General features: G+C 39.8%; 2 protein-coding genes and 1 long non-coding RNA gene across 3 annotated transcripts; 1 reads left to right on the top strand and 2 right to left on the bottom strand.

The window, feature by feature from the left end:
* Nucleotides 1-62: 62 nt before the first annotated feature.
* Nucleotides 63-8,041, bottom strand: LOC112458871 (centrosomal protein of 135 kDa-like). The gene is made up of 12 exons (XM_025022690.1): nucleotides 7,829-8,041; nucleotides 7,182-7,274; nucleotides 6,411-6,528; nucleotides 5,833-5,979; nucleotides 2,968-3,153; nucleotides 2,668-2,833; nucleotides 2,202-2,396; nucleotides 2,030-2,122; nucleotides 1,834-1,944; nucleotides 1,568-1,671; nucleotides 1,337-1,460; nucleotides 63-1,062 (listed from the first exon to the last, which is right to left on the bottom strand). Exons 2-12 carry the CDS (start codon nucleotides 7,225-7,227, stop codon nucleotides 931-933), a joined length of 1,422 nt encoding a protein of 473 aa, XP_024878458.1. The 5' UTR covers nucleotides 7,228-7,274; nucleotides 7,829-8,041; the 3' UTR covers nucleotides 63-930.
* A 644-nt stretch (nucleotides 8,042-8,685) lies between these two features.
* LOC112458872 lies at nucleotides 8,686-11,044 on the bottom strand. Its single transcript, XR_003041252.1, has 6 exons — nucleotides 10,935-11,044; nucleotides 10,517-10,663; nucleotides 10,005-10,162; nucleotides 9,625-9,909; nucleotides 9,108-9,556; nucleotides 8,686-9,029 (listed from the first exon to the last, which is right to left on the bottom strand). It is a non-coding gene; the product is annotated as an uncharacterized LOC112458872 (long non-coding RNA).
* Nucleotides 11,045-11,056: 12 nt separating this feature from the next.
* On the top strand, nucleotides 11,057-14,008 carry LOC112458870 (F-box/LRR-repeat protein 7-like). Its single transcript, XM_025022689.1, has 6 exons — nucleotides 11,057-11,291; nucleotides 11,454-11,608; nucleotides 11,679-12,001; nucleotides 12,117-12,652; nucleotides 12,723-12,993; nucleotides 13,100-14,008. Exons 1-6 carry the CDS (start codon nucleotides 11,151-11,153, stop codon nucleotides 13,546-13,548), a joined length of 1,875 nt encoding a protein of 624 aa, XP_024878457.1. The 5' UTR covers nucleotides 11,057-11,150; the 3' UTR covers nucleotides 13,549-14,008.
* The last annotated feature ends 854 nt before the right edge of the window (nucleotides 14,009-14,862 follow it).

A 14,862-nucleotide genomic window follows, 5' to 3' on the forward strand; every position in this document is an offset into this window, starting at 1 on the left:
ACGATTGAGGTAATCGTCTGTGTAAGAAATACATGATAACGTGTTTTCCAGCAACTTATTCTTAGCTTCCGCGGCGCGTGGTCTGAAGGAAAAAAAGAGTCAATAAACGTCTGAGAATATTTCTTATCCATATCTGACATGTCAATTCTAATTCTCCTCGGCAAGTCGTCTCGCGGATATTTTTCTTTCTCTCACGTGGAAAAAAACGAGTTTGTCGTAATTAACGACAAAGATTTCTATGTTATCTAAGCGCATTTATAATAATTGCACTTCTAATAAACAAGCGTGTTTAACGCGTTGCGAATTCGAAGCAGAGGCATTTTGAAGGAGAAAACGAAAAGTCAGGAATAAATTCTGACTATAAAACTTTACGAATTTGAAAATTAGAAGATGAAACCCGAACGCAAGTTAGATTGGCCGGTAAACACTTTTTATTGCGAGAGCTGAGATGAAAATCATGATTTAAGGCGAGATTCAGGGCAACTCGGTTATTTTTGCGTGGAGTGTCATTCGCGAGCGCCGTCATATGTGCAGGCAACGAGCAATCGTCGAGAAACGCGCGGCACCGCTATTTTTATGGGAAACCCTGAAGACCCGCCCGCTATACCCGACCTTGATCCAGATATTCGAATCGAATGGTCATCTGCTTCGGAAATCGAAGCGATATTTCTCCCGTTTATGCGACTTTTTATTTGCTCAAGATATTGTAACGTCTATAATCGGAACGGCGTTTCGGACTTTCATAAGAATCAACTCGTCCGCAAGGTCACCGCTTGCCTATGTAAAACTCGTTCGATATAACAGACTCGCGATAGACTCTTCTTCCGCAAAATTATCCTCACTTCGATTTACGGTACGCCGAGTATGTATGACTTCGCACACAGGCGCGCAAGTGTTTCCCATTATTGTTTCGTTGCGAACGCTGTTAACTTACGCGTCCAACAGATCCCGGAAACTCCTGACGCCAAGTTGGTCCAAACTGTCGGTCGCATTTGCCGGATCAGCTCGGAGCTGCGTGCTCGCATCTCGCCTCGTGTCACGCCTCGTGATCTCTTCTTCTGCCTGTGAAAAAATGCGATTCGTATGTGAACAAAAGAGAACGACAAAGAAAAAAAATAGAAGAAAACCGTGAACGCGTAAAATCGACGAGCGCGTGTATCGCTTTGTCATGAAAATCGGCATTCACTGCAAACGCGGTCATCCGATCTGACTATGGTAATGCCGCGACAGGTATGACGCGCGTGTCAAGGCGATTATTTAGTGCCTTATCAACATCAGTTATGTTCGAGGTAAAAGAAGAATTTCGAAAGAAAAATGTACCGGATACAAAACTAACCATATGCAGTAGAAAAGCTGCTTTGTGTTTCAATTCGTTGACCTTGTTAGCTCTTTCGTTCGTGTCTTGCGGGTAAGATGAGTCGTCGATGAAACCTCGCACCGTAACAAAAAACTGTTTAACTCTGAAAATAAATCGCAAACAAAACGTAAAGCAAGCTCGATCGAAGTTGTGCAAGGAAACCGATTAATAGAGGAGAAATAAAAAATAATTAAACTGAAATATAATGACTTTTCTAGATCTTCCAATGTCGCGGAAATCGCGGCGTCGTATTCATTCAGTTCTTCCTCCAGTGCTTGTATGTCGTCCTCTCCGCTGCGTTCAAATGTGAAGCCCTAAAATACGTAAAGTATAGCGTTAAAAAAAAAAAAGAACTTAAAATCTCTATAACAAATGTTCACGTGTCACCGTTGTTCCGGTAGCACACAGATAATCGTCGCAATTAATTTATTACGCGTTAAAAAGAGTATCGAGTCAAAATGAATGTTTTCACTTACCGACGTCTTCAACTCTGCGTATAATGAATCTTGAAGCGGCACTTCCTCCGATTTATAAGGCGTGCTATGCATGTTACATCTATTTGTGTCCGGAATTGGCGACATCGAAAACTGTAAATATAATCGTGCCGATTATACCACGAGAAATATGACTTTTATACGATTTACATTTCCGTAACATTAACTAATAGCTTACTCTTTCTTTGGGCGCCAAAAACACGCTAGAAGATGACAACGACAGCAGTTCCGCATTTTTGTCCACAAGTTCGCGATTCTTTTCCCGCAGTTCCTGCAGTATATACATTTCTCGCTGTAGAGTATTATAATTCGTGGCTGTACGATATACATACGGAACAACTTAAACTTACGTAAATGTCGCGTTCATAGCTCTCCTTCATGTTATTATTCGTGTCCTTGAAATTAACCACCATGGTTTCTAATTGTTTGCAACTTTCATCCTTTTCGTTAACTTCCTTCTGCATTTTGCTGAGTTTTTTCATACAATCCATTTTCTCTTTGGTGATCTTCTCCAGTTTTTCTTCCAAAGATGATATAGTATGTACCTATTCATTTGTACGCGAAAACAAAGTGTTTAAAGATTTAACATAAAAAAAGATTCCTCATAACTAAATATTTGTATATTCAACGATTTATATTCAATACCTTGAATATTTATATTCGGATATTAGTTGGGAAGGATTATGCAGAGAAATACAAAATGAAAATTTAATATCTTTCGATCGCGCAGATGCGTACATCTATGAATCTATTTATACGTCCGAACGGAAGTCATAAATAAGTCCCCATAAAATAATAAGATGCAATTAGTTTTACCTCAATCTGCGCGGCTTCCAATTTCTTCTTCAACTTCTCATTCTCTTTCATATATTTCCGAAGGGCTGAGGACATGGTCTCTTCCCTTTCATTTAATTCATTTATTTTAACTTTCTGCTCGTCGTTCTCTTTTTCGACTTCCTGACATTTCTGAATGTAGTACTTTCTGCATCGATAAAACGCATAACATAAGTATAAATATCGTAGAAATGTTTATATAAATAAAATAAAAGATTTTTCGAATTTATCCACGAACATCAGTTGGAAACACTTAAAAAAGGCAAAGTTAATCATACGCACAGCTTATTCTCAGTAGTGCTGCATTGTTGTTTGAAACTGTCGATCAACGCCTGGTACCGCTCGAGCTCGTCGCGAAGGAAAATGTTCTCCTCAGAAACTGCACGTAATTTCTCACGGAGCTCCAATTCCACGATATCTCTATCCACATCCATGGTTTTCATCGAAGAGTCTGCATCGCTCACGAAGCTACAATAATTAGTGTACGTCGTGTTATAACGGTCGTTGTACAAAAAACAATTATTATTAAATGATGTATAACGCACATCCTATGTTCTTAATGTCAAACACATTAAATTTGCCATTATGTTTTTATTTAATATATTTGTTTTATGCGCGCATTACATTTTACATTACCTACGCTTTTATGTACGATATATATGTCAGAAGAACCGATCGTTTATCCATACCAAGCAGTTTATAATCAAAACGTTAATTAAACGCCACAAATCATGTAAAAAGTAATCTAATATATCTTGTAAGTCCAAATTCAACGAATAGAAAAAAAGACATAATTGGACGCGCGCGCATTTAATAAAATAATACGTTGCCAAAGAAATTAAAATCCATCATATTAAAATATAATCCATCTGTTATCCATATGTGTTAAATTCGCATTATAATATTATCGTGATCGCGGCGTGGGCCTAATTTCCCGCTTACTTCTTGTATCGATCACAAATCATAATCGGTCAAGCTGATGTTGACGGTGCAGGATCGAATGCGCCTGTCACTATCAAAAACATGTCAGCATCGCGTCGATGATTTAACTCGGAGCTCCTCGACAATTAACATTTGCGACAGTAATCGAGTCATTGCGTTTAACAACTCTGTGGAAACAGGATTCGCAAGTGCGCTTAGCGCGCGATCGATCGCGCGTGGAAGACACGTAAGTAATTCCAAAAATAAATCGGCCGATTTCCTCCCGTTTAGCCGATCGCGGGAACGATCGCGGTTCAGCGCGTTAACGAGATCACCAGATATGACCATAGGCGAGCAGCGACTGAACACCTCACGCGAATTGCATAAGATATATCGAGTGCCGATTTCCAGCTGCTATAATATTCGCGCGTCACACAACCGCAAGAATAACACCTGTGTGTCGCTTACTCGACTCTATCGGGATCGACGGCAAGAAAAACCGGCGGCGGTCCGCAACTCGTGGAAAACTTTCGAACTTAACCGCGAGAAGATATACATACACACGTACACGTGCGAGGAATGCTTGTGCGAAGTAAACACTCTTTCCGTCAATTCGTCGGTCATTTTTTCGCTTCGCGCTTATGTCGATCGTATCGAATTAAACGCGAGATTTCGGCACGCGTGTTCTCTTTCTCGGCAGGCAATCGCGACAATTACTTTTATCGCGAGCGGCGTATACTTAGGCTGCATACAAACGATCGGCTGCGTACGCACGCATGGTGCACGTGGCATTACTCGTTCGAGAAAATTCGAATGTAATTAGATAGAAATAAGAAATATAATCGAATTGCGTGCTTTGGGCAGATCTCTCATGCGTGAACTCTCTGACAAATTCATCTCTTTTTATTTCACGTTTGTCGCGTTAATATAAGTGCCCTATTAAACGCACGAACCGCATGAACAGATTTCTCGGTCAATTTTGAGCTTTTCATTATATGAGATTTGAATCTTATCGGCTTTTTCGGACAGGGTCGCTTTTTTAAATTTAACGAGCGGTATACGTCGCTCGCTCTATATACGCATGTAAGTAAAGAAAGTAAACTGGCTCGATGCTCGCGATAAACATTTGCATACGCATGTTTGCATTCGTGCATGTACATGTTTGTCTGTTACGCGTATCGCATGCTCGTAGAACCGCGAATAATTTTTCAACGTGTCTAAATGAAGGTAGCGTAGTCGACTTAAGCGAGACCCGAGGTGTTGCACGATCGAAGCAGTCCAACCGCTTATCTAGCATTCGCGATAATGTCGCGGTGTATTGAATGGGCGAGGAAAAATATTACCGTCCGCATGCGTTTTACGATGTCTTCCAGAAATAATCCATAAGAACGGCGGCCAAAGATCGCGTTAATGTACGTCGCGACTGAAAACTTCGCGGTATATAAATCCATAGGTTTATGCTATACGTAATAATAAAGCCAGGTATGTGTGTATGTGTGTGTGTACCCGTCTATTTGCTCAAACGGTGTCGATCGAAAACGGTTAAACGAATCCGTTCGCGACAGTGCCACTAACAGTAATACAGGTAACCCTCGAATAACACGGTGATACTTGACGAGTTGCACGAATTTGAAATAACACGGTCACTCAATAAAAGAAATCGCAAATGCAGAGGTAGAGCTTATGTTGTTTTTTAAAAGTTCTTTTTTATTAATAATCCCTTGGAACTACATGCCCGGGGAATTTTATATGAATCTGGTCTTGAATTGCACGATTTATAATAAAAACAGAACCAATTAATCGTGTTATTCGCGGTTTACCTGTTTACTCTCCGCGCGAAGAGCGCGAATAACTCGGTTAGCCTCTAATCAATTTATCTGCCAACCGCGCCGCGTTACTCTTTTTCCCGGTCGGAACGCGCGTTCCACGTATCGAGTTCACGGTTCACTGGATCGCGCGCTGTTACATCGTCCACGCGATAGTTTCGCGTCGCGGTTTCTTAATCTACGGCGCAATTCCCGAGCCGCATTAAAGGCATGGACGAGGATCAATGCGTTGCCATTTAAAAGGCGCATCCGTCCCTCGTTTTTCTCTCCGACGATAATTCTGCGTCTCTGATTACCGAGTGGCGATCGGGTCAAATCAGTCTCGCGGAGTCGCGCGTTTATAAGCGTGTGACGTTTTTTTTCTTTTCTATTCTAAACAGATGCTTCCGCTTCCTCTTACTAGAGTTTCTCCCGGGCATTGCTATTGCTGTCCTGTTGTATCTTGGCGATCCAGCACTTCGTCGCCTCCTTGAATTGATGTAAATTCACGCGATTGCTCGTCGAAACGGCGGTCAAACACCTCCATAATTCTTCCAGATTGTCGATCCTATCGATCAAAATTGACACGTTATGTTACAATTTGTAGAGACGAACCTTCTCGCGGAAATCGATCTACAGCACAAATTGCACAGACAACACTAAATATCAATGAATGCCGTGCTTATTTACGTGCACATATATCAAAACGCACGCGGCCCGGCCCGGAAACCGTGACAGTTCGGTCCGCCTTGGCTTGTATACTTCGCGTGGCTGTCCGTAACTCGTCTCGCGAAAATGTGCACGTGTCCTACACTTAAAGCCGTGCGCCAAGTCGTCGATCGCGTTTGTCCTTGTATCGATTAGCCGTACACACACCGGCAATTTGTTTCCGAGCTAGCTAGAGGTATCGCGGTCGCGTCTCACAATCGTCAACATTGGCGAACGGCGTGTCTGTGCGTAAGGGAAAATAACGTTTCTGCTTCGGGCGCGGACACTCACGACAGGTTCGGCAATTCATCCTGAACGTATTTGATGAATCTGATGATCGGGATCGCGTCGCTCGTCGAATCCGGCGTCGATATAAAGTCGTTGCATTCCATGAATATCTGCTGCAAAACTGGAAAAAAACGACGGGTTGATTTCCGGTCACTTTCCGCGCTCTCGAAAAGAAAGATCTGTATATTCAATTCGCGATGAGTTACGTCCATCGATGTAGAGATTAACTTCAATCTCGGGTTAACTTATCTTTTTCTAGTTCTAGTTGAAAAAAGATAAAGGTAAACAGAGATTAAAAATTAATCTTCATTTGTGGAAATGGACATTTAGAGACGATTTGGACGAGGCACTCGTACGAAATAGCCCTACGAATTAATCCTCAGTTGGAATCTCTACGACTTTTCTATACAGAGTTAAATTCTGTTTAAAAACACTCTGCCTTTTGGACATGAAAAATAATTGCTCTCCACTCTGTACGTGCGCTTACCGTACTTTCACCCTTTGCAACATCGCGTTATTAATTTTTAAATAAAATTTGATTCTGTGCAGAAAAGTGGCAGAAGTCGCAGCTAGTCCATGCATATGGGCATTAAAACCCGTAAATTTCAGATCGAATTGAACGCGACAAAAAAGGTCTGGTCCCAGGAAACGGTTGTTCGAGCTTCAAGCGGGACGTCAGTGATCTCTACGAGTACCTCGATATTCGCACAACGCAGAATTTTCGACTTCGGGTCGAGCTGGAAATTTCATCGGCGAGTCGAGTGAAAAAATTACCATTCTCCAATTCGGTGTCCAGGGTGTCCCCCGTCTCCGCGGACATGGTGTCGCTGGACTTCCGCGAACCGTTGCCGAAATTCTGCACCGATTCTGCGAAAGATAGATATACACATATACACATACAGAAGGATACTCGATTTGTATTTTCACAGGGGCCGCGAAAAGACGCCTTTGTCCCGACGTTTTTGTAATCTCGACGACAAAGGAACCAACTGAAAAGCCGGGCTGCCGGGAATCTCGGGTTTCGGGTTCTCGGGCCGAAACCGCCCCATTCTACCGTCCTGGGAGGGCAGGGGGAGGGGCCGGCAGTGCCGAGAACCCGTTTACCTTCGCCGCGACGACTCGTCGCAGCGAAAAAAGAAAAATTATCCCGCTAATTCGGTTAACTGATCGATTTCCCCGACGCGGGGGTAGTCCAGGGTAGTCGCGGTTAGACAGCGCGAGAAATCGGATTCGTTTGTTCTCCAGCCGCACTCCCCTATACACTTTCTCCCACGCGACTGCCGCTCTCACCCCCTCGGCCGCCGCGATCGCGAAGAGTTTGATTACCGAATTAATTTTGATGGTACGGAGACCGAGTCTTGCGAAGTCTAACCGTAATTAGCGCGTTCGCGCTATCGCGATAAAGACGCGAGGATCCTTACGTGGCTCCAGTGCTACACTCGCTCTTGCTATACCCGATACCGTATCTAGGACGTAAATAAGCGGCCCAAGTACATCCGTCGTTCGACAAAAAGATCCCACATCTACACGTGTGCTGGTGCACGTGTCCACACCCACCTCCGCCCCCTCTCGAAAAAGGATCCAAATTTCAGCGATACCCACGACACCTTTAGAACTCGCGCGGGTATGAGCGAATTAATCGGCGACGCGACTATCGACAGCGGATAGTCGCGCCAAGTTCAAATCTACTCGCCTTCAAGGACGGACACATGCGCAGAGCCGACAATTGGCCGCTTTTGTTCTACGCATGCGCGATCAAAAACGATGATCGTAAAGAAAATTTTGAAATCCAACTCTAAAGTTGGAAATTACTTTCGAGAATTAAGTAAATGACTCTGATCTTTTTAAGATGAAGTCGATTCGTAATTGATGTGAGAACATGCAGGTATAATAGCTCGATAAATAAATTAACGTTGCAATGAAAGACTCTGCAAGTATAATAAAAGCGCTATCAACCAATCATAAAATAACACGATAAAAACAGCATTAATTTTGCAAAAACTCGAATTTCGCAATTGATGTTAATAGCTTCTAAGATACGGTATGAGATTTATAAATAAAAATATTGGAACGCTATTTGACCTATGAACGTATATTATACAATTAGTTAAATGTAAAATTGCACTCATTAGAATGGACTGTAATTACATCTTTATACAATTAAATTTTTTTAGTACCGATTCCAGTGCAATCTATACACAATGTTACCCAACATCTTTTTGTAACTGTTATTAAATGTACAGATACTGTCGAAGCACGAGATATTTTCGTAATAAAATAAATTTAAGAAATAATTTATTATTTATTCCGTATATCTAACATGTTACATGTTAAGGAAATATCTTTTGTTCTCAAATTTTTCAACCAATGAAGATGGCAGCTTCCTTCATCTTGTCCAGCGCTTTGGCTGTCACTTTAGGGGTAGGACAATAGAAGTCCTATCAGATACTGACAAGCATCATGTTCACACAGATGCAACATCTCCGCATTCCGTTCCTCGGTCTTCCTCCGGTTCCTCCGTCCAGTTTGTAAACATACGAAACCAGTATCCAATCGGGTATTTTAAAAGCGCGGCTCTATGTTCCTCGGAATTTAGCTCTTTTCTTGGATTACATACTGAAACTAATACATACATTGTTAGGCAAAAAAGACGATCGCGAGTACTGTTAAAAATTGAAACAAAAGACTCATATTACATACCAAAGTTAAGGTAGAAAGTTATACTCGCTAGAATGCTATGTATTCTTGGCGAATTCACCCTACAATCGAACCGACAGCACGTCCGTAATATTAAAAATTATGCCTAATTCCCGGATTGGATAAAAATTACATGGTTGTTTGCATGGTTCCAATATTCTGTATATAAGTAATGTCCATCAGCTTCAAAAATCTCTCATCAGTCTCATGGTTCTCGAATTCAAGTCCGTGATTGGAGTCTCTTATGGCATGTAGCACTTCCATCCAGTTTTCGGCGAACTGCCATTCGAAGCCACTCTCTTTTCTTTTTGATATTACCTGCACGAACGATTCTAACACGGCAGGAATCAAATCGTCCATTTTAAACAGTTTCACCCAGAATCTGTTTCTACTCAATGGATTTATATTGGGCATATATTGAAGCAAACTGATTGCTTCCGTTAATAAGTCATCTGCAACGGAGATTTCAAAATTATATTAATTATGCAAAAGGATTCTCTCGTGCAATTACAGTACGTACAATTAGTTGAATACTTTATATTTATAATATAAAGGTTATAGAATCTCCGAAAAAGCTGCATTCCATAAGATGAGCTGCCCAATCCGATTTATCCAGATTTTTACGATTTTTCCAGAGATTCCACACAACCGAGTGTAAGAACTTGATAAGTTGAATCAATATTAACGAATTGTTCGACGTTAAATGGCTCAGGATTCGTATAACTAGCTCTCGGTCGCGGCCTATTGTATCGATGGCCGCTTTATCACTGCTGCATACATTGCCAATGATACCCAAGATTATTTCCTGAAAATATATCTGCAGTTATTAAAACAGCCAAAATTCGTTGTTAAAATAGTTTCAGTAGAACTCAATCGGATGTCATAATAGATAAATCGTACAGTCAATCGTGGTTTGTTTGAAATCACCAATGCCCTCTTTGTTAGCTTAAGAAAATTGTGTAACATAAGATGTGATATATCACTTCTTCTCTCGTACTCAGATCCCATAAAGTACGAAGTCGAATCTTTAGCTCTTTTGTCCAGCCATTTTTGTCAATCTGAAATAAATTACAATATATCAAACACTTTAATCTTACAAGTCTAACAAGGATTGCAAACAGAAAACTTAATTTAAGAAATTAAAAAGAAACAGACTGCAATAAAAAGATCATATCGGATAAACCAAAATTTCAAAAAAAATATTCTGCATAATGTTGCTGTTCAATTCTGACTCGCACAATATTATTATATAAAGGGATCTTTCCAGCAAGCCACACAAGTTGACACCAAACGTTATTTCCTTTTTAGTAATGAGTAACAAAGACAAAACGACACTTGTGTCGACTTGTGTCGCTTGCTGGAAAATTCTCAAAATAGTTAATACTTAAAAAATAATTTTTATAAAAAATTACCTCATGTAGAGACTTCAAAGTGTTGTTTATCCAATTGCTAATGTGGAGATTTTTACCCACGGTATCGTCTCTCGAGATTTCTCAGACTTCTAATTCCTGTTCACTGACATCCTGCGAGTCCATCATGTAGGAAATTCTGCCATGTACCTTCAACATTTTCACATAACCTTATTGAAAGCTAATAAGTAATTCAGAGAGCGTCCTTTATATATATGTTACAGTAAAAGTGTAAAATTTAACAATTTGTAAGTTGTAAATACTGTCCGAAATTAGGATGCGAGTTTTCATATATATGTATATCTTACGAGCTATACTTAGATCACGTTCTAACCTTACGGGCGGACAGGAACTTGGGCGAACAGAAACGAAGGAATAACAGGTACGCCGAACACGTGGTGTCGTAGAAAATAACGCGTACCTTCTCATTGTGTCGCTGACAAAGATTGATGATTCTGCTTGATTCTGTCCCATCGCGAACTGATCTCGAACTGTTTTGGAGTAATCTGGAGTCCTGGACTGTTCCGGACCTGCCGGACCACCACACGTGAGCACGTGACCATGCACGTGACGACGTTGCGCACTCGTTCAGTTTTTGAGCCAATCAGCGCGCGACCCGTTTTGCAAGAAAAGCAATATGGCTGCTCCCGTCAGCACGTGGGTTGACTATGTCTGTCCTTTCGCTCAGATTGCCACAGATTCAACAGATTGCCTACGTTCGGAAATGGTTGACGACGTACCGATACGAAAATTATTCGTCGGCAATTTGGCTGAAAGGGTTTGTATCTTGGCTTTGTTTCTCTCAATTTTTATGCCATAAGTGTTTTGCGGCGGCATAAACAACATTTTAATAACGCACCGATATAATTCTATTTGTTTGACCATCTGTTTGTGTGTTTGTTTGTTTGTTTGTTTGTTTGTCTGACAAATTTTATTCCAGACAACTTTCAAGGACGTACGCAATTGCTTTTCTAAGTATGGAAACGTTGAGAGTTGCTACTTGCATAGAAATCGTAGAAATCAGGAGGAAATGCCTGAGTATAAAAAAAGTAACTATGCGTTTGTCACGTTTACTAAAGTGGAGGATGCAGCGAAGTAAGTTTCAAGGAGGCTACGCTAGCAAATTACTGAAGAACAATGATTGTTTGTAACTAATTGTTTGTAGAGCGATGCTAGCCGGAAGGCTGGTGTGGAGTACCGCGAGGAAGGGGAGGACCCGAATAATCGAAGGAATAAATTTGCACGACAGATGGTTAAAGGTGAAGGCCACAGATCCTTGGCATCAACCTGACTATACAGAGCAGAGATTGTATACGATGGGAAAAGACTCGAACAAAACTTGCGAAAGAAAGCTCAACCTGGAACAATACTTTCACAAGTATCTGCAAAATGACACCGAAAATGTATCCATCCATATGCTGAATGACGATTGCTTGAGACATATCTTCCTGTTTTTGCCAATTAAAGAGAGAGTCCGCATAGAGATAGGCAAGTATCTTAGTCAAACGCATGGTGTGTGTTGAAGATTTTATACATATCGCGTACATTGTTTGCTTTCACCAAGAGACGGATCTTGTACATTATCCCCCTTCTATATTTACAGTTTGCAAGCGCTGGAGAGATTTAAGCCAAGATTTATGGCGTACGATGACGTTCGATCTTTCATCATCTACATGGAATTTCATGTTCGATTATTCAGGGTCCGAATGTCAAATGCATCCACATGGCTTTCATGCATTTTATAAAATATTGCTTAAATATGGCAGATTCTTAACGCGAATAAAGATAGGTCGTTTGCCGCGGTTATCGTGGTTAAGACCAAGCGTGTTGACTGTTATCGGGAAACTTTGCCCTAATCTTACAAGTATCGACGTTACTTCACTGAGAGTTTCCACGCCAGGTATACGTGCATTAGCAAATAATTGTAGACACATAACCAAGTTAAATTTAGGACCATCTACTAAATGTTGTGAGACCGAGTTAAAGTGTCTCTTTAAGCTAAATCAAAACTTGGAATATCTTGCGATAAATGGATCTTGCGATAGCATTTTTGACGAATGCTTATTATGCTTGCCAGAGCAAACTATGCATACAATTATATTAAACGATTGCTCTTTTTCGGACACTCACCTTTCAATGGTAAATAAATTGTTGTTCACTTTTCACTTTTCGATCGGTGATACATTTATATTCGTTATGTCGCGTACAGGTACTAAAGAAGCTCGAAAATTTGAAACATCTCGCGATAAACCGATGTAAGAATTGCTGTGCACACACATTGAAAGTTATCGGTCAGCATTGTAAAAGTTTAAGAACATTGGAGCTCGATAAAAGCTACGTAGAAACAGCGGATATGTTGAATTTAATTCACCTTGTTAATCTGCAAGTTTTGAAAATCACGCACAATCCTAATGTATCGGACGATTTCCTTACCGATTTAGTACAACATTGTCAGCAGCTTACCAACGTAGACATTACAGGTAATGTACAATTATGTATATACATACATATATATATATATATATATATATATATATATGCCACTTTTTTAATCCTATTTTAAAATTATCCTTCGATATCCAACAGGTTGTTCCAACGTGAGCGATGTCGGATTAACGGCTATTGCTACGTTAGTAAGACTAGAAAAATTAAACGTCACTGATATGCAACAAATTACTGACGATGGCTTGAAAAACATGTGTAACTTAAAAGTATTTAAGTGCCGACGATGTCTATTTAGCGATCGGGGCATAACAACGCTCATCCGATCCTCGCCCGAATTACAATTGTTAGATCTCTTCGGATGTAGGAATATTAATAACTCCACTATTGAGGTTGCTAAAGACGTTTGTAGCAGTCGAACTAATAACGTGATGTTGAAGATTATCGTTCCGAGAACAGCAATTCTCACTGAGGAAGGGAGACTGCCTCGGCATATAGTTAACGATTTGCTTGACGATTTGTCTGGTAGCGTGTCTAATCTGTGTCTCGTGGACAGGGGGATTTTTTCAAGTTTCTTGGATGATGAAGTATAGGTGCCTTGGATAAGAACGATGAAGATTCAAGTTATGCATATATTTTCGAAGGTTGAAATTATAGAATATACAAATTATACTGATTATAGACTATATATGTAGACAGAAGATGATAGTACTATAGAGAACCTGATGAATTAGATCATTGGTCCGATTATTAACACTATATCACAATTTTCTACGGTCCTAACCGATTTTTTTCTACCATTAGTCTTACCGTCATTAAGTTCTAAGATTTCGTATGTATTGTTACATGCTGTCTCCTATTACATTACCATTGATTTTAGAGATACTTATTCCCATGAATATAATGCTACAATCAATTACATGAATACACACGCTCGCACAACCGCATGTACACATGTATATATTTATTTTATCAAGTATTATGCGATAATAAAGTGCAATAAAATAAAGCAAACGTAAATTCTTCTTCATCTACCATAAATTCGTACCAGTCTGATCATACATACCTGCTTTATCCGTTCTATAAGAGAAGTCTGTTTTATCGTTCCATTTTCTCCACTCTTTCATGATATTATTATCCGCGCTTAGGTAATTGTTCCAAGCCGCGCGGAGTTTTACATTAAAAAACAAACGTAAAATGAATTTTATTGAAATAGTCTTGTTACTCTTTCTAATAATATCTCTTTTTTTATAATTTTCACGAAATTATTTACTTATTTATGCTTATTTATGCACGACAGTGCATACCTTTAATAATTTAATGATAAGAAATAAAGGTTATATATATAAAATTAAACCAAAGATATTGATTATAAATTCTATATTATAATCATAAATCCACACTGTATTGTAATAAAATAGAATCAGGTAGTACAAAGATTTAGAAGCTGTATAATTATCGAATAACATAAGATTTTAGACGTAAACATACCATTTTAGATATGAACATACCATACATAAAGACTGATTACTGATAAATAATAATACATACAAATACACAACATGTAAAACACCTAAGACGTAATACGTAATTAATAATTAACATTCAACTAATAGAGTGTGAATTTATTACAGCCATACGAATTGATCAATATAGATTAGAATCCTCCAACTCCAACAAATCAAGAAATATACTGATATATAGTATCAGCGTTCACCGCTACGTCGCGCATGAGGTAGAACCATAACTCGTATTTAAAATACAACCACGTAGTCTATATAAGAGGTACGAAACGAGTTCAACGCTTAAATATAATCCACTTGCCGTTCGGATTCGGCGTTAAACTGTAGGTCCCCCTACAGTCCCATGTGCTGGAGAGGCGGTAATAACCTCTAAGGCACATGAGG

Source organism: Temnothorax curvispinosus, unplaced genomic scaffold (assembly GCF_003070985.1).
Source record: "Temnothorax curvispinosus isolate PA1 unplaced genomic scaffold, ASM307098v1 QBEX01009289.1, whole genome shotgun sequence".
NCBI classification, from domain to species: domain Eukaryota; kingdom Metazoa; phylum Arthropoda; class Insecta; order Hymenoptera; family Formicidae; genus Temnothorax; species Temnothorax curvispinosus.

Excerpts from the sequence above, each read along its gene's own strand:
- LOC112458871 (XM_025022690.1), bottom strand. The coding sequence starts at position 7,227 with ATGTCCGCGGAGACGGGGGACACCCTGGACACCGAATTGGAGAATG. Across the intron at positions 1,461-1,567 it reads ACATTGGAAGATCTAGAAAA|AGTTAAACAGTTTTTTGTTA; the intron begins GTCATTATATTT and ends ATTTATTTTCAG. Across the intron at positions 1,063-1,336 it reads CAGCTTTTCTACTGCATATG|GCAGAAGAAGAGATCACGAG; the intron begins GTTAGTTTTGTA and ends ATTTTTTCACAG.
- LOC112458870 (XM_025022689.1), top strand. The coding sequence starts at position 11,151 with ATGGCTGCTCCCGTCAGCACGTGGGTTGACTATGTCTGTCCTTTCGCT. Across the intron at positions 12,002-12,116 it reads GAGAGTCCGCATAGAGATAG|TTTGCAAGCGCTGGAGAGAT; the intron begins GCAAGTATCTTA and ends CTATATTTACAG. Across the intron at positions 12,653-12,722 it reads CGGACACTCACCTTTCAATG|GTACTAAAGAAGCTCGAAAA; the intron begins GTAAATAAATTG and ends TGTCGCGTACAG.